This window comes from Eulemur rufifrons, chromosome 1 (assembly GCF_041146395.1).
Source record: "Eulemur rufifrons isolate Redbay chromosome 1, OSU_ERuf_1, whole genome shotgun sequence".
Taxonomy (NCBI): domain Eukaryota; kingdom Metazoa; phylum Chordata; class Mammalia; order Primates; family Lemuridae; genus Eulemur; species Eulemur rufifrons.
The window spans coordinates 54,712,724-54,740,498 of NC_090983.1; the positions used below are offsets into that span (position 1 = coordinate 54,712,724).

The following is a 27,775-nucleotide window of genomic DNA, read 5'->3' on the forward strand; positions in this document are numbered from 1 at the left end:
GTGTGACCTCAGATGCATTATTTAACCTCTCTGGCTTTTGTTATCCAAGTCAAAACTCAATGAATGGTAACCATTATTATTACTTCTTTCTCAGATGCTAATCCATAGTGTAAACCTCTGTTCTGAAACTTTCCTTTGCCTACCAGTCACCTGGGGGAACTTGTTAAATGCAGATTTCTTCTCCTGCACTTCCCTTAGGACCCCCGAGCCTGGTCCAGGAGGCACTATTGCAATGATTTAATAAAAGTCCTGGAGATTATGATGCAAAGAGCCAAGTTTTGACAAATAGCAATCAAGTGCTTCTATCCTCTGCTTTTACTCCTTTGAAATAAAAGAGCTCACAAGACCCATAAATATATTTGTTTCTCTCAGGAAAACTCTGGCCCTAAGAACTTGAAGTTTTTCTTCTGAAACAGATCCTACTCCACATCTGTCTTCTGGCTGGTGGCTTTCAAATGTGTTTGACCATAACCATGATAAGAAATACATTTTACATAGGAACTAAGAACATGCATGTATTTATATGTACATATATAAATAAATTTTTCACAAAATAAGATTTTCACTATGTACATTGCTATTTTTATTTCCTTTTTTCTTTGAATGCTGAGCACATTTTTTTAATTTCATTGTACAACCCAATAATGAGTTGCAAACAATAAGTAGTTGTAATCAGTAAAGACTGATAATAAGATAACCCAGATGTTGGAATTAGCAGACAAAAATTATAAAGAAATTATTATAACTATATCCAAAGATATAAAGAAAAATATGCTCATGATAAATGCACAGATTAAAATCTAAGCAAAGAAAAAGAAGCTATAAAGAGGAACCAAATGGAAATTGTAGAACTGAAAAAATACATATATTAAATATTCTACTGAAAGGGTTGATTGAGATGGCAGAAAAGTCAGTAAACTAGAAACTATTGTGAAATAGAGGCAAAAAAAGATTGAAAAGAAGAGTCTCAGAGACCCATAGGACAATATGAAGCAATCTAACATATAATTGCAACCCCCAAAATTATCAAAAAGAGAAAAAAAGATTTTAGAAATTATCAAGAAATAATGGCCCCAAAGTCCTCTAATTTGGTGAAAAACATAAATTTACAGATTCAAGAAGTTCAGCAAAATCCATCAGGAGACATAAAAACCACATCTGGGTATGTCACTGCTGAAAACCGAAGATAAAGAGAAGAAATTTTAAAGCAACCAGAGAAAAATGACTCATTTCTACAGGAGAAAAATGATAGTTTGAATAGCCAACTTCTCATCTGAAACAATGAAGGCCAGGAAACAGTAATGTAATATTGAAAATGTCTTTTTAAAAATCTCTCAACCCAAAATTTTATATCAAGTAAAAAATATTCTTCAATAATGAAAGCAAAATTAAGTCATTTTCAGATAAATTATAACTAAAAGAATGCATCACAGCAGACCTGCACTACAAGAAATGCTAAAGGAAGAAATTCAGGCTGAAGGGAAATGATACCAAATAGAAATTCAGATCTTCAGGGAGACATAAAGACACCAGAAATAGTAATATGTAGGCAAATATAAAAAATATGTTTTTTTCTCTTACTTTATTTAAATACATACTACTGTTTAAAGCAAAACTAAGTCCTGACTTCAGCATTATACAATTCATACATGTAACAAAAAACACTTGTACCCCCTAAATCTATTGAAATAAAAAAGCAAAATTATAAAGAAGTATTGTGGTATTTATAGCATTCTTTTATGTAATACATATGACAACTATAACATAAAGCATAACGTAAATATTTTCTGTCTTGCTTTTTCTGTAAATAGCAAGACAGGAAATATTTTAGGCTCTGTAAACCACATGGCCTCTGTTGCAGCTACTCAACTATGCCATCAGAGCATGAAGGTAGCCATAGACAATACATAAATGAATGAATATAGTTGTGTTGCAATAAAATAAAAGCAGGTACAGGCAAGATTTGGCCCATAAATCAGTTTTCCAATCCCTGGCATAAAGGATTAGAGGTAAATAAAACTGTGTGGTTGCAAAATCCTTACATTTTATGTGAAGTGTACCATAACTCTAGGTATAAAAAGCTAAGGACCCATATTGAAATCTCTAGAGCAATTATTCAAAATAAAAATGCAAAGAAGAATAACTAAAAAACCAATATAGAAAAGTAAAATGGCTGGACATGGTGGCTTATGCCTATAATCCCAGCACTTTGGAAGGCCAAGGCAGGAGGATTACTTGAGCCCAGGAGTTCAAAACCAGCCTGGACAACATAGCAAGACCCTGTCTCTACAAAAAATTTAAAAATTGGCAAGGTGTGGTGGCTCATACCTGTAGTCCTAGCTACTCAGGAGGCTGAGCCAGGAGGATTGCTCAAGCCCAAGAGTTTGAGGTTTCAGTGAGCTGTGATCAAGCTACTGCACTCCAGCCTGGGCAACAGAGCAAGATCCTATCTCAAAAAAAAAAGAAAGAAAGAAAGAAAGAAAGAGAGAAAGAAAAGCAAAATGGAAATTTTTTCAATACCCAAATTGACTCTAGAGAAGACAGCAAAGGAGGAACAGAGGAACAAAAACATACCAACAGAACAAACAGAAAACAAATAGCAGACATAAATTCAAATCTATCAATGATTTATATTAAATATAAATGGAACAAACACTCCAATTAAAAGTCAGAGATTATCAGACTCAGTAAAAAACAAGACACAACTATATGTTTTTTAAAAGAGACACACTTGTGCCAGTTATCAATTTATTGCCTCTCAGCCCCAAATTTACCTTTCATTGCAAGCTCTGTGAAAATGGAGCGAGGTTATTTAAATATTATTTCCCTTTGTCACCCAGCACAAAATTGAGTTTTGTCAATAGAGAGCACTGGAGAAACTACAGGAAAAAAGGATTTTCTTTCCTGATTTTGGAGTGATTTCTCACCAGAGACCTGCAGCACTATTAGCTTCTCTAGTGTCCAGCTCCTGTAATTCTGCAGCTCCTGCAGAAGTATCTAGAAATCAGTAACTTCTCCTATCCTCCCTCAGGCAGTTTCATAGCAGAAACTCCCTCTAGTGAGATCCCCCCTCTGCATTGGTAACTTTCATTGGCACCTTAGAAAGCAAGTTTTGGAGGGTGGATTTCCAGCAAGTTCTGTTAATGTGGTAGCACATTGACTTCTCTGCCATTCAATGAGCCATGGCCCCACCTTCTCCAACAAGATCTGACTCTCAACTTGGCAAGAAGGGAATGGGAGTAGTAGGAAGGGGGAGTTACTCTTCTGTGGACACCTATCTCAGCCTTAGGAATAGTGGCTACTCCCTATATCTGCTATTTCTATATTCTTTAGAGTTTTCTTTACTTCTTACTAGCCAATCCCTCATTATTACAATCCCCTGTTTTATTTAATAATTCTTTATATTAAATTTTCCCAGTTCAAATTACACTATAGGCTGGGCACAGTAGCTCATGCCTATAATCCTAGAACTTTGGGAGGCTGAGGCAAGAGATACACTTGAGACTAGGAGTTTGAGTCCAGCTTGGGCCACATATTGAGACTCCATCTCTACAAAAAATTTAAAAATTAGCCAGGCATGGTGGCACACACCTGTAGTCATGGTGGCACACACCTGTAGTCCCAGCTACTCAAGAGGCTAAAGCAAGAGGACCACTTGAGTCCAGGAATTTGAGGTTATAATGAGCTATAATCAGGCCACTACACTCTAGCCTGGGTGACAGAGTGAGACTCTATCTCAAAAAATAGAAATTAAATAAATAAATATATATATATATCCTGAAAACAGTAAGCCTGATAAAGCTGGACTTGCTATAGTATATAGAGCAGTCTTTAAGACAGAGTATTACCAAAGATAGAGCGGGACATTTCACAATGATTAAAGATTTAACTCATCAGGAAGACATGTTATAAATATGCATGTGCTTAAAACCAGAACTTCAAGACATATTAAAAAATTAATAGAATTAAATGAAAAACGTAACAAATCCATAGTCATTATTAAAGATTTTAATATCCTTTTCTCAGTAATTGATAGAACAAAATTTAAAAAATAGCAAAGGCATAGAAATTCTCAACAACACTATCAACCACCTTGACTTAATTGACATTTTAGAGCAATACACCCGCCAACTACAGAATACACATTCTTTTCATGCCCACATATTACACTCACCAAAACAGACCATAAATGGGCCATAAAACAAGTCTCAATAAATTTCAAAAGATTAGAATCCTACAGAGTATATGCTCTGACTGTAATATAATTAAAATATAAATTAGTAACGGTAAGATATCTAGTAACACCCCAAATATTTGGAAAGTAAACAACACACTTCTAAATAGTCAATAGGTCAAATAATAAATCACAAGGAGAGCTATAAATATTTCAGAACGAATAATAATGAAAATACAACACATCGAATGTATGGGATGCAGATAAGCAGTGATTATAGCACAGGTTCCTGAAATTTATTGGTTCACAGTGCCTTTATTGTCTCAGTAATTTCTTAGAGTGCCCCTGGGCAAAAAAAAAAATTACATAAGAGTTCTATTTATTAAGTACAGTCATGTGTTGCTTACTGATGGGTTTACATTCTGAGAAACACTCCATTAGGCCATTTCATCATTGTGCAAACATCGTAGGTTGTATTTGCACAAACCTAGATGGTATAAGCTACTACATACCTAGGCTATATGGTATAGCCTATTGCTCCTAGGCCACAAACCTGCACAGCATGTCACTGTACTGAATACTGTAGGCAATTGTAACATGGTAGTAGGTATTGTGTATCTAAACATAAAAAAGGTACAGTAAAAATACAGTATAAAAGACAAAAAAATGGTACATCCGTATAGGACACTTTCCATGAATGAAGCTTGCAAGAAGTTGCTCTGAGTGAGCAAGTGGTGAGTGAATATGAAGGCCTAGTATGTTACTGTACACTACTGTTGACCTCATAAACACTATACACTTAGGCTACACTAAATTTATTTAAAATTTTTTATTTCTTCAATAGTAAATTAGCCTTAGCTTACTGTAACTTTTTTACTTTATAAAAGTTTTAAATTTTCTTTGACATTTTAAAACCCTTTTGTAATACATATCTTAAAGCACAAACACATTATACAGCTGTACAAAAACTTTTTCTTTCTTTAAATCCTTATTCTATAAGTTTTTTTATTTTTAAAATCTTTTATTTATTTTTTTTTTTACTTTTAAAACTTTTTTTAAAAAACTAAGGCACAAATGCCCACATTAGTCTAGACCTACACAGGGTCAAAATCATCAGTATCACTGTCTTCCACCTCCATATCTTGTCCCACTGGAAATTCTTCGAGGACAATAACGTGCATGGAGCTATCATCTCCTATAACAATGTCTTCTTCTGGAATGCCTTCTGCAGGCTCTGCTCAAGGCTCTTCTTGAGAAGGTGTCACTCTTTTCAGAAATATGCCCATGGTGGTTTGTTTGGTTTGTTTCTTTTGTTTTATCATAGATTTGCTTGTAAGCAGATAATGCACCATAAACATTCCTTTCTATTAATGAAAACCTTTTGGTGTTGGGGTTCATGTTTTCAAAGTTTTTAAGAAGCTTGTTGAGGTCTACAAAAGCTTCTGCTAAACTCTTCACTGTGAATTTTCTTGGAGGTTCTTTTTCTTCTCCTGCTGCTATAAGTTCTTGCCTCTTCATCATCCATGCATTCATGGTCCAGTTCCAACAACTCCTCATTAGTCAGTTCCTCAGGAGCCACCCCTGGGAGCTCCTCAATGTCATCCTCATCCATGCCCAGGTTAAAGTCTTTTGCCTTCTCAACCACAGCCTTGTTGATTTTTGCAATCTCCTTATCCTTGGCAAATCCTTTGAAGTTATGAGCAAACCTCTTGAGTGTCTTCCTCCACATGCCACTCATACACTCCCTGGTGACATCATCCCAAGCCCAAGCAAGTTTCTTGATACAGTCATAGATGTTGTAATCCTTCCAGAACTGCATAAGTGTCTTCTCAGCATCTTCCTCAGTGCAGCAACAGCCTGGGCAAAGGTCCTCCTGAGGTTGTAGGCCTTAAAAACTGCTGTAACTCCTTGATCCATTCGTTGGATAAGAGGTGGTGTCTGGGGGGAGAAACACCACTTTACTACTGGGATGGAGATCACCAATAAAAGGAGGATGTGCAGGAGCATTATCAACAATAAGCAAAATCTTAAAAGGTATGTTATTCTCCAAATAGTACTTCTCCATTTTGCAGGCAAATCAATTCAGGAGGGCATCTTGGAAAAGGAGCTGAGTCATCCATGACTTCTTATTGCTCCTGTAGTGCGCTGGGAGTGTGTGCTTATTGATGCACTTGAAGGCCCTGGCGTTCTCACTGTGTCAGATCACAAAGGGTTTCCAATTTGTAACCTAAGTAAGACTGTTATCTGTCCTTAAAAGCCTTGAAACCTGGCATTGAACTGGCCTCCTTATGGATGAAAGTCCTTTCAGGGCAGAGAGGTTTCATCATATTGAAGATTTGCTCTGGCAAGTAATTTTCCTCTACAGTCAGCCTATCAGGAGTTTCCAAAAATTCTTCAGCTGCCTTCACGTCAGCACTCACAGACTCACCACTCACTTTCACATTATGTAATGAACTGTTTAAACCACACAGAGCTAGCAGTAAATTCAACATCATAGTCAGGTCCAGCCTTTTCTTTTATAAAACCACTTTTTGCTTTGGCCGCGATCGTCATGGTGCTGAGAGGGAAACACTTCTGCATCTGCTCTGCAGTGCGGGTCATTAGAAGTTTCTCCATATCTGATACAGGCTCTTCTCAAATGTTTGTTAGTCTTGCTGCCTTCAGTGAAGCAAATCCCTTAACAGCTTCTGTCACTTCATTCTTGTTCTCCAAGATCATAGCTATGGTGGAATCAGACACGCCTGACTGGAAAGACATAATCATCACTGAATTCCCACCTTTGTAGTCCTTAATCACTTTTAATTTTGTTACCAGGTCAGTCACTTGACATGGCCTCCACTGACAACATTAGCCATGGATTTTTGTATGCTTTGGGGCCACGATGAGCAAAACAATATGAGATTAAATCAAGCACAAGAGAAAATGATGTGATAAGAGACAACACTCAGTAAATACAAGGTGTGTGAGGCTGCTGGAGTAAACATGGCATACTGTTTTATAGCACACCTTTTTTTTTAAGTAGAAGGAGCACACTCTAGAACACTGATCAAAGTATAGTATAGTAAATGTATAAACCATTAACATATTCATTTATTATCATTAACAAGTATTATGTATGTACATAGCTGTGTGTGTTATGCTTTTATGTGACTGGCAGAGCAGTGGGTTTGTTTATGCCAGAATCACCATGAACACACAAGTAATGTGTTGCACTACATTATGATGGCTGTGACATCACTAAGTGACAGGAATTTTTCATCTCTATTATAGTCTTATGGGACCACCATCATAATACATGGTCCGTCATTGACCAAAACATCCTTATGCAGTGCATGACTGTAGTTAGATCCAAATAACTTAATAAGTATTTAAATCCTAACAACATACTAGCCATTTGAAAAAAATACACATTAATTTAAAGAATAGATAATCTTAATATTTCATCCTTAAATAACACAATTACTTAATAATGGGATGTGAGTACATGTTGAGCCCTGCCCAACTTCTCAAACCTTGGAGTCCGATTGCACACCACCACATTTATTTTCTGTTCCACACTGATTTTCACATGGTACTTGCTTTTTATCATAGTTATGCTGAATACTGAGCTTCACAAAGATATATCCTCAAAAAGAATGTTACGTGATCTCATGCTGAAACCATGAATTACCTCAAGCTACATAGTTTGTGTGTGGTGTCCAACAGGGATCATTGTGTTTTCCTTGGATTTTTAAAATACCCCATGCTGCCCTTATGCATTTGCTGCAGGACCCAGGATACCTTGGCACATGGTTTGGGGAACACAGGCTGAGAGAAAAGTGCACAGAATTAAATACATATATTAGAAGAAAGGTATAAAAAGATAATTATAGTTAAGTGTGGTAAGTACGTACAGGCTAGAAGGATTTGGGAAAGCATTATAGAAAAAGTATAAAGTGCCTTGAGTAGACTTTAAGTAGAAATGTGGACATTGAAGACACGGCCAATGAGGACTCAAAAGGAAGTGAACATGCTACTGAAAACTGGAAGAAGAGCGGATCCTTTTATATAGTGGCAGAAAGCCAAAGAGAGAATGTCTATATCCTGATGACATCATTTGAGTCCCTGGACCCAGCTTTGCTTGAAGCCAGATGAACTCCTGGACAATAAATTTTATATTCTGCTTAAATAAATTTAAATTGGGTTTTTAATACTTGCAACTGATCATTAGTGAAATATGTACTAAATAAATAAACTATGCAAATGTTGTTGAAATTAGGAAGCAAATTTTTTGATTATTTGCTACTGTATTTAATGCTAATAAAATGTTGTAAGTTGTACAAAGACAGAATCAACCCAATACATCAACATTCAAAGAGAATATGAAATTACCTCCTTTTTTTTTTTAAGAGACTGAGTGATGCTATGTTGCCCAAACTGGTCTCAAATTCCTGGGCTCAAAGGACTTCCCACCTCAGCCTCAAGAGTAGCTGAGATTACAGCTGCTGTAACCAGCCGAAACAGCCCTTTGAGGTCAGTCTGTCTTCTGTACTGTGTGCTATGCAAAGTTCTCCTGTGTGTGAGCGATTGTCAGATCTTTGTATTTTCCTGCACACCATAACATCCTGTGGAATTTACTGGCTCAAAGTTTATTATTAACACAAACAGAATTATGGATGCCAAAATCACATAGCAGAACTCTTGTTACAGTCATCCAAATGACCCAGGACATACTTGTATTAATTTTTTGTTATTATTAAAATAAAACCCCCAAAATATAACAATTCTTGCAAAGAAATGTGGATCCAGGGGTCTATAGGTTCCAGTTTGAGAAACACTGCTGCAAGTGATAGAAAACCATATAACAATTAAAACTGGGATGACTTCCTTATCACAGTAGGCAAAGCATACTGAACATACTTCAGCCTCTCCTGAGTCACTCAAGACTCACTGTTCTAAATATTGACAATTTCCCAGCTCCATCAGAACCTAATAAATGTTAGGATATGTATGTATGTGGGATACTCTACCTATACTAATTAGCCCTAAATTGTTGTGTTTGGGGCCCACATATCAGCTTTGAGTAGTTTTTCTATTTCCATCCCTAGCCATCAGTTTCCTTTTATCTTGTTTTCCTTTTATCTTGAGATACAATACTTTGAACTCCTATTTTCATTTTTAAAGAGGAAATAAACATAATATGTATATCCTAGTAATTTATAAGAATTAAAACTGAGCAATTTATTGCATTAATATCTGTCATATAATTGCTCAGTAAATATTTGATAATCACTTATATATAAGCCAAATTTAGCTCCAGACTGACATCTCTCCTAAAAGCCAATTGATATCTGATACCTCTGTTTAGAAATATGATAAGTGTTATGGTAGACTGATTGCAAAAATATCCCAATTCTTCATCTCTCCCTAAAACTATGCCCTTTGCAATGTGATGTTGCCACTCTTCCCATCAAGAGGTGGAGTCTACTTAGGTTGACTAACCATCCTGGTTTGCCCAGGACTGAGGGGTTTCCTGGCACACAGGTCTTAGGGTGCCAAAACCAGGAAAAGCATGGGCAAACCAAGATGAGATGGTCACCCTGAGTTCACTTTTCCTTTTGAATCTGGGTTGGCCTTGTGACTTGCTTTGATCAATCAAATGCAGCAGAAGTGACATGGTGCAAATTCCAAGCTTGGACCTCGAAAGGCAGCATGCATTTCTCCTCTTGCTCAGATCCCTGTCATAGCCACATGAACAGGCACAGGTTAGCCTGCTAGTTGATGAGATGGCCTGGTCACCCTTGTCACCCTGGCTGACAGCCAGCCAATTGCCAGCTGTATGAGTGAGGCCATTCCAGCTTCCAACTCAGTCAGCCCACCATAGACACATGAGTAGATGTAAGCAAGATCAGCTGAGCCTGGCCCAATCAGCTGATCCATAGACTTATGAACACTAATAAATGCTTATTATTTGAAGCTACTGAGTTTTGGGGTAGTTTGTGAGACAGCAATAGCTGACTGATAGAGATGCCTCAAACTCAATATATTTAAAACTAAACTCATAGTGTTCTCCCCAACTTGGGCCTCCTTCAATATCCTCTGTCTTAGAAAATGATAGCACTATCCAACCGGTTCTTCATGCTGAAGACCTAGGAGTCAGCCTGATGCTTGCCTCTCTCTCATCAAATTCTATTAATTCTACTTGCTAAATATTTCTGTAATTCACTCTCTTCTTAACATTCCCCCTCCACTTAGTTTAAGGCGCCATCACGTGATATCTAAGCTACAGCAAAAACCACTTAATTGCCTTCCCCACATCCTTTCTTGTCTCCTTCTCCAGACATCAGAGTGTCTTTTTTTTTTTTTTCAGACAGAGTCTCACTCTGTTGCCTGGGCTAGAGTGCCGTGGCATCAGCCTAGCTCACAGCAACCTCAAACTCCTGGGCTCAAGCGATCCTCCTGTCTCAGCCTCCCGAGTAGCTGGAACTACAGGCATGCGCCACCATGCCCGGCTAATTTTTTCTACATATATTTTTAGTTGTCCAGCTAATTTCTTTCTATTTTTAGTAGAGACGGAGTCTCGCTCTTGCTCAGGCTGGTGTCGAACTCCTGAGCTCAAACATTCTGATCCACCCGCCTCGGCCTCCCAGAGTGACTAGGATTACAGGCATGAGCCACTGTGCCCGGCCCAGAGTGTCTTTTAAAAAAGAAAGAAAAGAAAAACTCTGAGAAAGACTCTGTTACGAGGATGCAAAGGGTAGGAGAAAATATCTGAACTAACGCATCCAACAAAGACTGCAATATATTTAAAAAAGCTCTCAAAACTCAACAGTAGAAACGCAAACAATCCAATTAGAATATGGGCAAAAGACATGAAGAGACATTTCACCAAAAAAGATAGATAGATGACAGAAGATAACTATAGATAGATAGATATCTATATGGCAAATAAGCACATGAAAATGTACCCATTACCGTAGCCCTTAGGAAAACGCAAATGGAAACCACAATGAGTTACCACCGCACACCTATTAGAATAGCTGAAATAAAAAATAGTGGCAATACCAAATGCTGGCAAAGATATACAGAAACTGGATCATTCATACATTGCTGGTGAAAATATAATATTGTACAGTCACTGTGGAAAGGAGTTTGAAAATATATTAGTTTGCTAGGGTTGCCGTAACAAAGTACCACACACACTGGGTGCCTTAAACAACAGAAATTTGGCTGGGCGAGGTGGCTGACGCCTGTAATCCTAGCACTCTGGAAGGCCAAGACAGGAGGATCGCTTGAGGTCAGGAGTTTGAGAGCAGCCTGAGCAAGAGTGAGACCCAATCTCCACTAAAAATAGAAAAATTATCCAGGTGTTGTGGTGTGCACCTCTAGCCCCAGCTACTCGGGAGGCTGAGGCAGGAAGATGACTTGAGCTGGGGAGTTTGAGGTTCCTGTGAGCTATGACCACGCCACTGTACTCTATGCGGGGGAGGGGTGGGGTTTTCTTTTGAGACAGAGTCTCCCTCTGTCACTCCCTCCCCCAGCACTCACCCCCATGGAGACGGGGTCTCATTCTTGCTCAGGCTGCTCTCAAACTCCTGACCTCAGCCTCCTAGAATGCTAGGGTATAGGCATGAGCCACCTCACCCAACCGAGGGTTGGTTTCTTATAAGGCCTCTCACCTTGGCTTGTAGACGGCTAACTTCTCCCTTTGTGTCCACGTGATCTTCCCACTCTACGTATCTGTGCCCTCACATCTTTTTTTTTTATAGGGGCGCCAGTCATACTGGATTAGAGCCCATCCTAACGATCTCATTTTAATTTCGTTACCCCTTCAAATACCCTGTCTCCAAATACAGCACATTCTGAGGTACTGAGGGTTAGGACTTCAGCATGTGGATATTGAGGAGATGCAATCAAGCTCACAGCAGGCAGTTGCTTTAAAAATTAAATATGTAACTACCATACGACCCACCAATTGCACTCCTGGGCATATATCCCAGAGAAATGAAGACTTGTGTTAATACAAAAACATATACACAAATGTTTATAGCAGCTTTATTCTTAATAACCAAAATCTGGAAATAACCCAGATTTCCTTCAGTGGATGAATAGTTAAACACACTGTGGTATATACATAGCATGGAATATTACTGAACAATTAAAAAGGATAAATTATTGATACACACAACAATCTGGATGGATCTCCAGATAATTATGTTGAGTGAAAAAAGCCAATTCCAAAAGGTTTCATATCATATGATTCCATTTATATGACATTACTGAAATGGCACACACCCATAGTCCCAGCTACTCAGGAGGCTGAGGTAGGAGGATCACTAGAGTCCAGGAGTTTGGTCTGGCCTGGGCAATATAGCAAGACCCCATCTCTAATACACAGATAAATGGGTAGGTAGATAAATAGATAGATATCCTTGTTGATTTGCACTATAATGTCACACTAGCATTAGGGAAAACTATGTAAAAGGTACAAAGGATCACTCTTTATTATCTCTTACAACTACATGTGAATCTATGATTATCTCAAAATAAAAATTTTAACCCTTTAGAATTTTCCATTGTTCTGAGCCAAAAACCTATTAGGTCCTACATGATCTATATACCCTGCCTACCTTTCCAGCCCCACCTCGTATTCACTGTGATCCAACCCAACTGGCGTTCTTTCAGGTTTGCAAATGTCCCTTTCAGACTCAGAACTTTACCCATTCTATTCCTTCTTCCTACAATGCCCTTCTCTCAACTATTTACCTAGCTAACCCTCGTTTATCCTTCAACTCTTTTATATGTCATTTTTTTCCCTTCAGTCACTCACTAGCTGATGAGGCTACATCATACAAGAAACACATGGTTCATACCAACAGAGTTTACAGCATTTGATCATCTGGGTCCAGGTTTACTTTTGATGTTTATTTTCCTTTTGTTATCCCAAGACTTTAGTAAAACTTTGTCTAAACATCTCAGGACTCCCCCAGCTGTTCTCTGGATTATGACAATTAAGAAGGCCAGATGGTCAGAGTATCAAAAGTGTAATGGAAGAAAGAGCAGAACCCTCCACTGAGCTCAGCCAGGGCAGGTAATTTACATAGTGAGGAATACCCAAGGTGAAACTATTAGGGTACAAGGATTGAAGCTGCAAAGTCTAGCTTCCCTTCTTTCACAGGTTGTCTGTCTCTACGGAGAGTCTGAGGGTTTTGTTATGTGTGTTATGATGAAGTTTTATTCTGTTTAAACACACACACACACACACACTCTTCTTATATGTACAATTTGTTAGCTCTACTATAAATTAGGTTGATGTAGCTGAAGACCCTAAATGACCACTGGGTGTCATTGCAGTCTTATATAAAACTTGGTGTGGCTCAGTGTTCCAATTTTTTCTGGAGTGTGGTGATAAATTGTGCTCAGTTCTAAATGGAACCAAAGCACATCGTCAATTCAGAACTTAAGCTATGTGATAACACGGGCAAGAAGCACATAGCTGAGGACTGGGAAAGAAACAAAAACAATGTCTTGAAATGGCCTAAAATGACATCCCAAAGTCCTTTCACTTAAGTTTGTATACTTTCCTAAACATTTGGGCCCTTTTAGTGGGAAGTTTCCTTTTTCACTTTTTTCTATTAGAAGTTATTCATTATTAGTACTTCTTGCCTTTGTACTGCCTTTGCCTTGGTTCATCCCATTAACCTAGGTACAATAGGCCCAAAAAAGACTACAGTAGGAAGTGGGCTTATCACCCCATGACAAGTCCTAAGCATAATATGCATGTGCCCAAGGGAAGAGTGACACTGACATGGAGGGGAGGGTCCTATGTGGCAGGGTAACAAAACTTCTACAATCCATCACCTTTAAAAGGAAACACATATGATTTGGACTTAGACCTGCCAGAACCCCACTAATGATCATTTTAAGACTTATGCTCCTAATGATAACAAGAAGCTGTGCTATTTCTATTCACAGGCTGAATGCACCTGAGAGTCAAATGGTTTGAGTTCTGTGCTTGGCTCCCAATTCATCTATTTTCTCACAGATAAAGGATGTTCTGGATTTTTTTCCCCTGTAATTTCCTGACAAATTCATTGTGCCCTGACTCCAAGGTCATTGTATTGGTGATAACTAAACTGCTATATTTATTTTAAATCCCACAAGTCAGTAGCTTAAAATATGAGAAGCTTATGTCTTGGTCAGATAACCTCCCAATCAAGTGCTGAAGATTCCCTTAGGAGTAATTTTCCTAGGTGATTTCCTAGGGCTATGTCATCTACATAGTTGAAGCTGGTTCCAGCCAGTGGAAGAAGAAAGGGAGCAGGGAGGAGTCATAACTCTGTCTTAAAGGTCCTGTCCCAGGATAGGCACACACAACTTCCACATCTGTCCCAGTGTTTAGAATTGAGTCACATGGTTACACATAACTATAAGGGAGGCTGGGAAATGGCTTAACTGCATTCCTCTAAAATCAGATTTTGGAAGACAGCACTTGAACTATTCTACAAGTACTCCTCACTACTCCAAATAATGAAGTATGAAGTTTTATTTTGATTAAACATTAAATTGAGTCACAGAGACGTTAAATAACTTTCCCAAGCTCACACAGCTAACAAGTGACCAAGTTAGGATTTGAGCCCAGAGTCCATACTTCTAACCACTGTATATGTCAACCCTAAAAGTATTAGAAGCAGCCAGGTACAATGGTTCATGCTTGTAATGCTAGCACTTTGGGAGGCCAAGGTGGGAGGATCACTTGAGGCCAGAAGATCAAGACCAGCCTGAGCAACATAGTGAGACCCCATCTCTACAAAAAAAAAAATAGAAAAATTAGCTGGGCTTGGTGGCACAAGCCTGTAGTCCCAGCTACTTGGGAGGCTGAGTCAGAAATTTGAGCCCAAGAGTTTAGACTGCAGTGAGCTATGATCATACCACTGTACTCTAGCCCAAGCGACAGAGTGGGATTTTGTCTCAATCAATCAATCAGTGAATTAGAAGAAAATATGGAGAAATATTTTTATAATCTTGGGGTAAAGATGGCAGCTATAATCATGACCTGAAGACTCAGAAGGCCTAAAAGAAAGCAGTCACATATTTGGCCACACAAAATTTAAAATTTCTTAATTTCTTATTTTGTTTTCCAAGAAAATAAACAAAAGTAAACGAGAAGCAATTAACTGGAGATAAATATTGACTATAAACACAATAAAGAGTTAATCTCCACACTATAAAGATTTCTTACAGATCCATTTTTAAACACAGAAAATGGACAGAGGACATAAACAGGCAATTCACAGGAGAAAATCAAACACCAATATAAGAAGACGAGCCTGGTTCTGCAGCAAGTGCCTGTAGAACCAGCTACTTGGGAGGCTGAGGTAGGAGGATTCCTTGAGCCCCACTGTTGGAGACCAGCCTGGACAACATAATGAGACATGTCTCTTTAAAAAAAAATACCCAACTCCACTAATAGTAAAAGCTATGCAAATTCAATATGGCAATATTTTATGCCTATCATATTGGAAAAGTTGTTGAAGATTTCTAATACTCATTCTTGGTGAAGGTGCTGAGAAATGAGCAAAGAACTTAAAGTGTCCTTTTTTAAGGGGAACTTATTATTATCTATTAAAACCTTGACCCACAATTCAGTTACTAGGATTCTAGCTTACAGAAATAATTGGACATGTGGGCAAACTCTCCAGAAGATATTCATCAAGTGTTTTTTGTAAATACTGCAAATAGCCTAAATGACAATTCATAAGAAGATAAATAAATTATGATACATTCTGCGTATAGTCCTTTTTTTTTTTTTTTTTTTTTTTTTTTTGAGACAGAGTCTCACTTTGTTGCCCAGGCTAGAGTGAGTGCCGTGGCGTCAGCCTAGCTCACAGCAACCTCAAACTCCTGGGCTCAAGCGATCCTCCTGCCTCAGCCTCCCGAGTAGCTGGGACTACAGGCATGCGCCACTATGCCCGGCTAATTTTTCTATATATATATTTTTAGTTGTCCATATAATTTCTTTCTATTTTTAGTAGAGACGGGGTCTCGCTCTTGCTCAGGCTGGTCTCGAACTCCTGACCTTGAGCGATCCACCCGCCTCGGCCTCCCAGAGTGCTAGGATTACAGGCGTGAGCCACCGCGCCCGGCCTGCGTATAGTCCTTAAAAAGAAAGTAGTTGGTCTGTAACCACTCGCATGGAAAGAAAAGATTTCTAAAAAATAAAAATGTAAGCATTTCGATCCCATATTTACAAAACAAACAACATATGTTTACATATATTGATGCATACATTTTTCAAATGCATAGAGAGAGCCCTACGAGGCCTTTTGCCCAATATATTTCTAATACTATTTGATTCTCTGGCAACCACTGTATATTACTTTGTAATTTTTTGAGCAGTAATATTTCCTTTTATTTAAAAAGGATACAGGGAGGGCATAGCTGTCCAGAGTCAGTTCCCTGTAAATAACTCTTCAAGTTTCCTCCCCTCATCCCTCTCTCCATTTTCAAAGAGGCAGAAGAAGCACCCCACCCGTGCCAGGCCAGGAAACTATGGAGAGGCTCGGCTCAGGAAAACTCTGCCCAGCATACTGAATAAGGGCGTCCAGTGCGGTACTGGTTAGGAGCAGCTCCGCTTTTCCAAAGTTCAGTACTGCAGGAGGCCCTGCATTTCCCCACGCCCAGCGCCTGACCTCTTTCCAAAGTACCTGGACCACACACTGCCGCCGCCTGGGAGCCCCACGCCCCAAGCTCCCGGCCTGCTCTGGTCCACTGGAGCCTGGAGACAGCGTCCACCCTCACCTCGCCCGGCCAGAAGGCCTGCCTACGCACGGGTGAGCAAGATGGGCAACAGCCTCTCCGTCTGGACCTAGGCAATTTAAAACCTGTGGGGCCTAGGCCCAGGTTTCGTGGTGAACCTGGCAGCAGACCACAGAACATGTAACGATGTGTTTCCAGGCAATAATCCCATGAGGAAGGTATCATTATTACCTGCATTCCATAGATGCCAACAAGGAAGCACAGAAAAATTAATTTTTCCAAGGTCACAAAGTAGCAGCAGTGATTCAAGCCAGCAAAGCCTGGGTCCCCAGCCTGCTTGTCAGCTCATGCTCTGCATCCATAGGAGGTGGCACAACTCTTTAGCTGAGCAATGGGTAAGATGAGGGAGTGGACAGACTGGGTGGAGAGAAAGGAGTACTCTGAGTTCTGAGTTTCTTTCTGAGGTCTCCCAGTTTGACGCTGTGTGTGTGTGTGTGTGTGTACGTACCACTGAATAGACAATAAAGTGAAATGGGCCTGATTCTGGTCTAAGACTGGGAGGCAGACGGGAAATTGTCTCTGAAAGTTCCAGAAACATGCTGTACTGACAGCCCAGCCCTGTGGATGTCGAGTTTGGGCACACGCACAGGGTTCACCTCCGCGGCTCCCGTAGAAGAAGTTGCCATTTCAACCTGACAGCTGGAGCCAACCAATGCGGACACACAGAGGACCCTAGGGCCAAGACCAGGGCGACGCTCCGCTCCAGGCTCCCCAGCGCAGCTCCCCCGCCACCCGCAGCACAGCGAGGCACAAACATTCCCTGCGGAGAGCTGGTGGCTGCAGAGCTTAGTGTCGAGGACCATAGGAGGTTGTTTTCTTTCAAATTTGAGAACAAATCTTGTTATGGGCCATTTGCACACCTCTCTTTACAACGCCAGTGCTTCTCTAAGTGCAAAGTGAACGTCCCAGCGGTCTTTTTTGTTGCGGGGGGGGTGCCGTCTGGGGGTGTGGGGGAATTAGAGGGAATGCAACTTACTCCATCAGCGTTCGTAGCCATCACGACCTGGGCACTGAGATCTGGAAGCTTTTAGCCATTGAAGATCCCGTCTCTCGCTCCTGCTGAAGCTTGCCCACCTGTGCTCTGAGTGTGGGGCTTGTGCGTTTGGGTTCCACACTTGGGCCACTGGCCCAGAGCGTCGGAGCCTGCGGGATCCCTCGCTCCATGCAAGGCGCCCTCACGAGTCAAAAACCCTAGTTCTCTTTGTTTTAACCATCGAGTCGACAATAAAGGGACTAGGGTCAGAAAGACCTAAGAAGGCAGACGAGAAATGGAGTCTGAAAGATCTTAGCAGCATGCTGAACTGACCACCCAGCGCTGCAGAAGGGCCGACTGGGAACGTCTAATATCCACTCATTCTTGTTCAAGCACCTGTGCTTACACCACAGCAGGGAGCAAAGGCAATCCCTGGCGGAATCCCAGCAGGGACAAAACACCCAGCCCCAGAGCTGGGCTTTTGTGTGCGAAGCCTGGGGGCGCGCGCCTCTCGCCCTCCCCAGCGACGCTTGACGCTCGAGTCAGTTTGGGAATCTTCCCGGGGTCCTTCCCGGGCTACCTTCGACGCCGTCCGGCGCGCATTCTCCTCTCCCAGCAGAACACGCGGGTTCCCCGGTCCTCTCCTTGGGACCGGAAGGGCGCGGTCGACCTCGGGGCTGCCAATGCCCCTTGCCGTCAGTTCCCTGCGCTTGCAGCACCACGCCCGGGGCAGGCATGATGCGGGTTTCTCCCGAGTTCCCATGGCCAGAAACCTAGCCTGGAGCGACAGTGGCCTTGCCTTTGTGACCCAGATCTGAGTTCCAGTTTGGATTCTGCAGCATGTCCATTAGCAAGTGATTTGATCTAAGTCTTGGTTTCCTCAATGTGGATGATGGCGTACCCACCAAAAGGGCGATTCCAGGAGTCAGTAAGATAACCAAGGGAACAAGCTTGGAGGAACGTCGGGCGCTCAGTAAACGCTCAATAAACACATGCTGGCTATAGCTATCTCCACTAGCCTCTGCGCTGCTGGAAGACAGGAACCCCTCGCGCCTAGCATAGTGCCTCTCCCGGGAGGTGGAGGAGCAGTGGCTGACAGACTCTCAAGCTCAAGGGGAGGAAGGGAGTGTAGGCGGAAATCCGAGACAGTCCCGGAGCTGAAGGCCAAAGGAGAGGTAAGGAATGCGGCTGGGGGGCTGCCACGATTGCGGAGATCAGAAGACCCATCCACTCTCTTCACCGGCCCCAGTCGTGACCCCCAAAGAGTTTCTCCAGTGAGTTTCCATTGTATAATCTCGCTGGGTCTATGCAGGGGGCGCGGGGGTGGAAAGTGAGATCCAAGGACGCAGACCCGGGAGTCAGGGATCCTGTCTCCTTAAGGGCCTAAGGGGCTGCGGAGAGCTGACGGCTCAAGTCCCTCGAGGCTGCGTTAGGAACGAGCAGGGAAAACCAGGTTGAGAACACTAGCAACACGCAAGGGTGGAGCGAGAGTTGTCCCATGAAGCCGTCAATGAAGGAAGAACAGGAGCGCTGCGGGTTTGGTCGCGAAAAGGTAGATCTGGGAGGTTCTCATAAACCAAATCCACACCCTCTCCCAACGTCGAGTTCGAGGACAAACCCAAAAGGATTCAAAAGCTTAAGTTCCTACAGCTACTACTTTGGGAACGAAAACACGAAGGAATGTTTCCGAAACCCGCACGGCCTCTTGGACCAACAGCCGGGAAACTTGCGTCCCCGGAACCCTGGACGAGAAAGTGCGGAGAGGGAGACACAGGGCAGTCCAGCAGCAGCGCGTGTGACCCCCGAGTCGGGTAAGCGACTGAGCATGGGCCTGGCCCCGCTGCGCACATGGGGCACTCAGGCGCCCGCCGCCTCCACCAGCCCGCTCCCCGCTCCCTGCCGGCAGGGGGCATCCTCTCCCCGACGGTACCCCTTCCGATAGCCGAGCTCGGGCAAAGCGCTGAGCCACGCCAGCGGTGGGGCAGAGGCCTGAGAGCGAGGCTCAGATCTGTCCTCTCCAGCTCGCCGTCTGCTGGAGACCCGCAGCTGTTCAACTGAGGCTTAAAATACCCTTGAACTGGCGCTATAGCAACAGAGAAAGACGGCTTCTGGCAAGGGAGGAGGGGCACCTAACTAACTTAAAGGAAGTAGTTTCTGTCCTCGAGTCCCAGTGTCCATCTAAGCCGTGGGAATGATGATTCTATCCCTGCCTGGCGCAAGGATTGGCACTAGGCTCCCGCTGGAGGAGACGCCGAGACTCTGAGATCAGATATAAAGTGCTGTGGCGAGAGCCGGGGACACGGGATCCAAAGCAGAAAAATCTCAGCGATGGGCTTGGAACACGCAAGGCCAGAGCAGAGACACAGAGCTACTCTCCTTCCGCCCGCCTTCTCTAGGACCCTGCGGAGGAACCCAGAAAGAGAAAACTGAAATGAGAGAAGGGGAAAGAGGGCGCCCTGAGGGGGTGGGGGGAGGAAGCTGGCTGCACTCAAGCATCCGTATTCCCCCCAAACTCCTCTTACATCACCACCGAGAGGGGCATCACCCTGCTCTGAACTGTGGAAGGAACTGTCAGTTCTCTATGGTATTGTCTTCCTGGATTTAAACCAAAGTAAGGAAATGGTTTGGCTATTGGGATTATTGTGATGTATTAATCAGGTAATTTGGGCAAACCCAAGTTTGTGTTCAAATTTTCAGAATTAATACTTAACGTCTCTATTTGATTCTCCAAATGCAGTTGTGGTTTCCACTTTCTTCTCTCTCTCTCTCTCTCTCTCCCCATCGTCTTTTTCTCCTTGCTCATTGCCTGCAGTGTCTTCTCCCCCAACACACAGTGCCTTGTATCCCAGATAAGGGGGGACTCAAGTCATATTTCCATTTAGAAAGGTTCCATTTTCCAGATCTTGGCTGACCTGGACGTTAGGCTGTTAATGGAGGTTAGAGAAGAAGTAAAATACAACAAACTTGCCACCGTGAAAAAGTCTGGAGTACATGCTTGCAGTGGGAACAAAGGAGCAGAGGGAAGACTAAGGTAGTTGGATTTTTAAATTTTCATTTTCAGATAAAAATTGTTCTATATTGGGTCAAAGCAGCTAGCACTGTGGTGACAGAAAGAGTTGGAATTTGAAGTTAAGACACCAAAAGGCAGTGGTGATTAAATATCAACCATAAATATCAATATCATGATTAAATATCAGAACTATAATTTTGTACCTGGGGCTCACAAGGCAGGCAGAGCACAGGGTAAAGGAAATGTAGTTTGGCGGTGGTGAGCCCCACCGAGTGTGTCTAATAATCTCATTCTTCCCATCTAGGGGCCTTCTTTTCTTGTTTTGTTTTGAGACAGGGTCTCACTCTGTTCCCCAGGCTGGAGTGCAGTGGCATCGTTGTCATAGCTCACTGCAACCTCAAACTCCTGGGCTCAAGTGATCCTCCTGCCTCAGCCTCCTGAGTAGCTAGGATTACAGGTGAGCAACGCTACGCCCGGCTAATTTTTCTTTCTTTCCTTTTTCTTTCTTAGAGACGGGGTCTGCCTACGTTGCCCAGGCTGCTCTTGAGCTCCTGGCCTCAAGTGATCCTCCTACCTTGGCCTCCCAAAATGCTAGGATTACAGGCCTGTACCACCGCGCCTGGCTTTCAAGGACCTTCTTTAGTCAAAAGAAAGCTGGGGACTAAATCCAAGTAGAGAAGGCGCGTTACCCGCCTCATTATTCCGCTGTGCGAATGCTGGAGTTTTAATTACACACTTGATTTTTCTGGAGAAGAAGACCAAAGATCATATTTTTCAAAGTATCAACTTGTTTTCCATTAGACAGTTGTTGCAACAAGTTCTTTCAGCGACATGTTATGTCTTCAGGAAGGGGTGCTTCAGATGGCGCGCACTAGCACAATTTTGTGGCTTTTAATTACTATTTTGTTCTTTTGGGGGGTTTCAGAGGCTGGCGCCTGGGCGTGATTAGACCGTCTACCGGACCCGCCGCAACCTCGAACATTGCCCACCAGGTGGCGCCACAAAGCAGGCGCTGCCGCGTGACCTTCGGACTTGGAGTCCCGCAAGGCGTGCGTCCGTCACCGCCCAGCCAAGGTTCCCAACAACTAGGATATACATAGACATATAGAGGAAGTCGCCACTTCTTATTTAAAAAAAAAAAAAAAAAAAACCAAGAGAAGAAGAAATTGCAATGATAGGGCGGAACAGAGTAGTAATGTGCAAAACTGTAAAATAGGGTCAAATTAAATGTATGAGACAAAAATTTTCTATCCATTGTAATTTAGTAAGACGTGATAAACCTAGTACCTATATTTGATAAATCTGTAATCTCACCTACGTATTATCCCATTTCCTCTTTCGTAAAAATATGGAATTATGAGTTAGAATGAACTGTGAAGGCCATCTGGTCAACGTTTCCATCCTAAGGAAGTCTTAGGGATCGCTTCGCGAGTGTTAATTACCCATCAAATATACATAATTACTCAGCCTCGGTTTGTCAAGAAAGTACAAGGGAAAGTGGTTTCAAATATATTATTAGCAATAATACCTTTGAGTTTATATTGCCTTTCCAGCAACAAGGGGGAAACTTTTACATATTATCTAATTAATTGTCCTTATATCCCTGTGGATTGGTTAGGAAGCGAATATTATACGTGGTTTATGGATAATTTAAATCCATTGACTACGTCAAGTGTCGAGTGGCTGCCAAGAGTAAGCGCCAGACACTTCGAGGAAAATCGGAGATAGAGCTGGCCGGGCTCTCGGCACCTATTTATTTTGATCAATGTGTTTGAAAACTGACCTTGGACATGAAAGTACGAATCACTGGGATTGGCACTTGCACACAGAATGGGATGGGGAACGCGCTTCTTCCTCTGAGGCAAAACGCCAGTCTGTCTTGACGACTTCTGTCTTCCCGCGGCGGGCCACCCGACTCCCCCCACCACCTCGGCCCCTCGCCTAGCTGCTGGCTTTCAGCGGCCGGCAGTGTGCACTCCTCTGTGCGCTCGCGGCCGCCGCCACAGCGCAGCGCCAGCCATGTGACACCGGCCCCCCGGCCGGGCGTTCCCGGGCGCCTGGAGGCCCGCGGCCCGTTGCTTCTGATTGGCTGTTGCTAGGTGACGTGGCCAGTGCTCACGTGACAAGTGTTAAATGCCCACCCTGCAGGAGCCCGCCTGGCAGACAATCGTAAAGCCGATCCGGGCCGCTCACCTGCTCCCGCCTCCCGGAGCCCCGACCCGGCCCCACCACCCCTGCCCCCTCCACTGCCCGCCCCCCGCCCGAGCCGCGCTGGGCAAGGAGCCTAGCGGGCCAAGAGGCCGAGAGAGGATGTGGCCCACGGCAGCTGCCCGGAGCAGTGCACGGTGATCACCTCCCTCGGAGGAGGAGGAGGCGCCTAGACGGTTGCCTCATTTCTTGTTTTTCCCCCCCACCCCCGTAATTACATTGGCTGCTGGAGGGGACCGGGAGAGACGGAGGAGGCACCTCGCTTCCCCCGCGCGCCCGCCACCCCTGCTCTTTCCTGTCCCGGGCCAGGATGACTGGAGTCTTTGACAGTCTAGTGGCTGATATGCACTCGACCCAGATCACGGCCTCCAGCACATACCACCAGCACCCGCAGCCCCCAAGCGGTGGCGGCGCGGGCCCGGGCAGCAGCAACAGCAACAGCAGCAGCCTCCACAAGCCCCAGGAGTCGCCCACCCTTCCGGTGTCCACAGCTACCGACAGCAGCTACTACACCAACCAGCAGCACCCGGCGGGTGGCGGCGGTGGGGGTTCGCCCTACACGCACATGGGCTCCTACCAGTACCATGCCAGTGGCCTCAACAACGTCCCTTACTCTGCGAAGAGCAGCTACGACCTGGGCTATTCCGCCGCGTACACCTCCTACGCGCCCTATGGGACCAGTTCATCCCCGGCCAACAACGAGCCCGGTATGTATAACTCTGGCGTCAGGGGTATCAAATCGGTCTAGTTACTGGGATGGATGGGTAAACATATTTGGGGAGAGGGGCCGAAGCCCTGGATTTTCACACTGCCTGCTCACCACCTGCTCTTGCCCTCTACCCTCCCCAAACTCCAATCTGCCGCAAGTCACCGGTTACATCCCTCAGTGCTCAGCTGGTGAGAACTGGTGGCCTCCTGGGCCGGGTGGGAGCGCGGTGCATGCCTCGTGGTTACTGCATTTCCATGCTACCTGCTAATTTCTCTCGGGTGTGCGCCTGTCTTCCCCTTTCCTGGAGGGTTCAGCTGCCGGCGGTGATGGCGCCAGTCCGCGCGCTGCAAAGTTGAGCCTGTAAGCCTCACATCTCAGGGAACCCGGTTTTTGGCTCAGGCCAAGTTCCCTGCAGGGCCCTCCAGGAGGGCGGGAACTCTGGGACCCATACGTTGCGTGGTCCTCATGATTCCGTTTCGTTGCAGAGAAGGAGGACCTTGAGCCTGAAATCCGGATAGTGAACGGGAAGCCAAAGAAAGTCCGGAAACCCCGCACCATCTACTCCAGTTTCCAGCTGGCGGCTCTTCAGCGGCGTTTCCAAAAGACTCAATACCTGGCATTGCCCGAGAGAGCCGAGCTGGCGGCGTCTCTGGGCCTCACCCAGACTCAGGTGGGGCTCTCTCGCACAGCAGGCGCGGAGGGCACTGGCCTGGAATGGCCGCGAAACAGGCGGGTTCAGGACAAGGTTTTTAAAAATGTATTTTATGTAGCTTTAAGGATTTCCAGGCCCGCGTCTCAGGAGTTCTAAGCTTCTAGGCCGAAAGCTGAAAACTTCTAAGGGGCCGTCGCGTGGGAGGGAAGGAAGGACCCGGGTGGACAGAAATCCCGTACTTCTCGCTTCTGATTAAGCGGGTGACATAACTGGCCCTCTGACCCACCTCCCGCCATCACCATCATCACAGTGCGCATAGCCTGTGGCACCGCAGAGGCACCGCAGAGCCTCCGAGGCGGCCACGCGTGATCCGCTTACCCCGCCAGAGTGCTCTGTGTGCTCGGGGCCCACCTCTAGCTGGAGGTCTTTCTCAGCGACCTCCCATCTCCTGCCCCTTGCCCAGGTTCCTCCACTAATGCTCGGGTCTTATTTCCACAAAGGTCAAAATCTGGTTCCAGAACCGCCGGTCCAAGTTCAAGAAGATGTGGAAAAGCGGTGAGATACCCTCGGAGCAGCACCCTGGGGCCAGCGCTTCGCCACCTTGTGCTTCGCCGCCAGTCTCGGCACCCGCCTCCTGGGACTTCGGTGCGCCGCAGCGGATGGCAGGCGGCGGCGGTCCAGGCAGCGGTGGCAGCGGCGCGGGCAGCTCGGGCTCCAGCCCGAGCAGCGCGGCCTCGGCTTTTCTGGGCAATTACCCTTGGTACCACCAGGCCTCGGGCTCCGCCTCACACCTGCAGGCCACAGCGCCGCTGCTGCACCCCACCCAGACCCCGCAGCCACACCACCACCACCACCACCATCACGGCGGCGGGGGCACCCCGGTGAGCGCGGGGACGATTTTCTAACCCCAGGGAGAACACGCCAGAGACTGAGAGAGCAGAGAACAGTTACCCTCATCGCTCGCCCCCGAAGGTCCCTCCTTCTGGCCCGCCGCCACCCACTCCTCCCGGAGGTTGCGACCTGTGATGGCCCGCCCCAGGCTCCACTCCCTCGTGCAGCCACCAAGCGGCCGGGAACTGGGAGGCGTCTCCTCGCCCGGTAGGCTCCTCTCGGGAGAACCGGACAGCGGTGTACCGAAGGCCTCCTCCCCACGGCCGCATTTCCGACCTGAGCCCCTGGGCTCGGCCACTTCGAGCCCGCCTCGGACTTTCTCCTCTCTTCTCTCCGCCGGACAAGCTGCTCCGGCGCCTTCCTTGCCCCGGGCCAAGAGCTGGGTCCCAGAGAGGGAAGCCTCCCCCGCCCCTGAGCCTTCCCGGCGTTCTGAGGCTCCTTTCTCCTCGCCCGCCCTGGGGCTCAGCTCTAGTCCGCTTCGGTGATTGACCCCCGGGGTCCTGCCTGGCCGCCCTCCCCCACGTGCCCCCTTGACCCGGGCGGCCCCGCCGCTCTTTTCCGCCGGGCTCTTCCCAGCCCTCTGAGCCCCATCCCCTCCCCCAGCTGAGCGCTCCTCCGGGCGCGCTCCCTTAGCTCTCTCCTTATCCATCACCAGTGGAGTTTTTTTATTTTTATTTTTTTAAAAGTTTAGGTGCCTTTGCGGATGACCTCATTTTGATGTTGAAAAAATGATTTTTTAATATGTGAACATTGCAAAAAAATGCGTTTAAATTATCTTTTTTAAAACCTATTCAGGATTATTAGCCTGGACTTGGACACAGTTTGTAAATAAAGGTGTCTGTGCAGATTTTTCCCACTGATTTATTTGTATAAAAATACTCATCTTTTCAGGCTTTTTTGTAAACCCCCAGTTGTGAAAACTGCGGTTTAGCAGTGACCTCAGCAATCCCTCCGTTTTATTTTTCCCTTTGAAAAAAAATTCTGTTAAATTAAGCTACTGATTTGGATTTGTTATATATTATCCTAAAGTCTTTGTTGTTGAAATGAAAGGTATTTTGGGGTTATTTATTATGAAAACAACGTGCTCTTAATGTTGATTTTACAATATGAAGAGATTATTTAAATAAATTATTGTTTTCTTTGGATGTATGCGCCTTTTCCTTGGTCCAAGGTTTGATCGATCGGTCGTGTGGTCAGAGCTTGAGCCGCTGCCCAGGCTGGGAAGCCTGTCAGCCGAGAGCGACATTGACATCTTTCGGAGGTGCGGCGAGGCGAAGACAGGCGCTCTGGCGCGGGACCCAAGCGGAGGGTTCACGCTCCGCTGGCGCCCGAATCCTCGCGCAGGGTTTGCCAGCCGGCGGCGCGGTGACTCACTGAGCGCCGGAGGCTCCAGCCTCCGCCCGCTCGGCCCCTCTGGCGCCTGGGCCACCGCCCCGCGCCTCAGCCCTCTTGGCCGCCCCCGCGTCCGCCTTGGTGGCCAGGCTGTGCATCCGAGCTGCCGCGGGGGACTTGCTGTCCCAGGCTTGAGCTCAGCTGCAGCCTGGGGGTCAGACCCCTACGTTGGATCTCCCCTCCGTTTGCCCCACGGCCCTTTGGGAGCTGGCTGAACCGAGAAGTCTGTGAGTCACCCTGGGGAGGAACGGTTGGCTGCTCTGGAATGCAGGGCGACCTCAACGCACAGGGCTGCGCTAGCACATACACAATCACACACTGATGCACACTCTCACAGTCCCATCTATACTGTTCACACTCTGATACAAACACAGTCACACTCTTGACCTCGTTCTCACACACAGGCATACACACGATGACACGCACTAGAACACCATCACAGGCTCATAATCACAGTCTTACACACAACACTGACGTACAAATTCATACACATGCACATACACACTCATGTATACACACACAGAAACTGACACCCACTGGGATGAGAGTGACATCTCTTCCATCTCACACTCTTGGAGGGGAAAGGTCCACATATCATGCAGCTCTCTTTCTACCTTGGGCCCCACACAACCAGCGTCCAGCTTTGGAAGTGACCCTACCTTATGGCATTCTCTGCAAAGGCCAGGAGTTGGTTAATGCTGGTTTGAACTATTAATAAAAGTCCCTTTCCTTGAAAGCTCTGAGGCCTAGAGTTGGAAGCTCCCTGGCTTCAATCACTGACTGTGTGACCTTGGGCAACCCACTTAACCTCTCTGTTACGGCTTGCAGATCTATAAGATAGGAGAAGTAACAGCTAAGGCTTAGAGTTGTAAACATATAATGATGTAACAGTGCCTGGTACATAATAAGCACTCAATACATTTTAATTAGAATTTAGTATTACCTGTTGTATACAGTACCCCCAAACA

At 44.9% G+C, this 27,775-nt stretch overlaps 1 protein-coding gene across 1 annotated transcript; it reads left to right on the forward strand.

Annotated features, from left to right (window-relative positions):
- Positions 1 to 23,116: 23,116 nt before the first annotated feature.
- DLX2 (distal-less homeobox 2) lies at positions 23,117 to 26,560 on the forward strand. Its single transcript, XM_069471041.1, has 3 exons — positions 23,117 to 23,870; positions 24,358 to 24,542; positions 25,025 to 26,560. Exons 1-3 carry the CDS (start codon positions 23,474 to 23,476, stop codon positions 25,427 to 25,429), a joined length of 987 nt encoding a protein of 328 aa, XP_069327142.1. The 5' UTR covers positions 23,117 to 23,473; the 3' UTR covers positions 25,430 to 26,560.
- Positions 26,561 to 27,775: the final 1,215 nt, after the last annotated feature.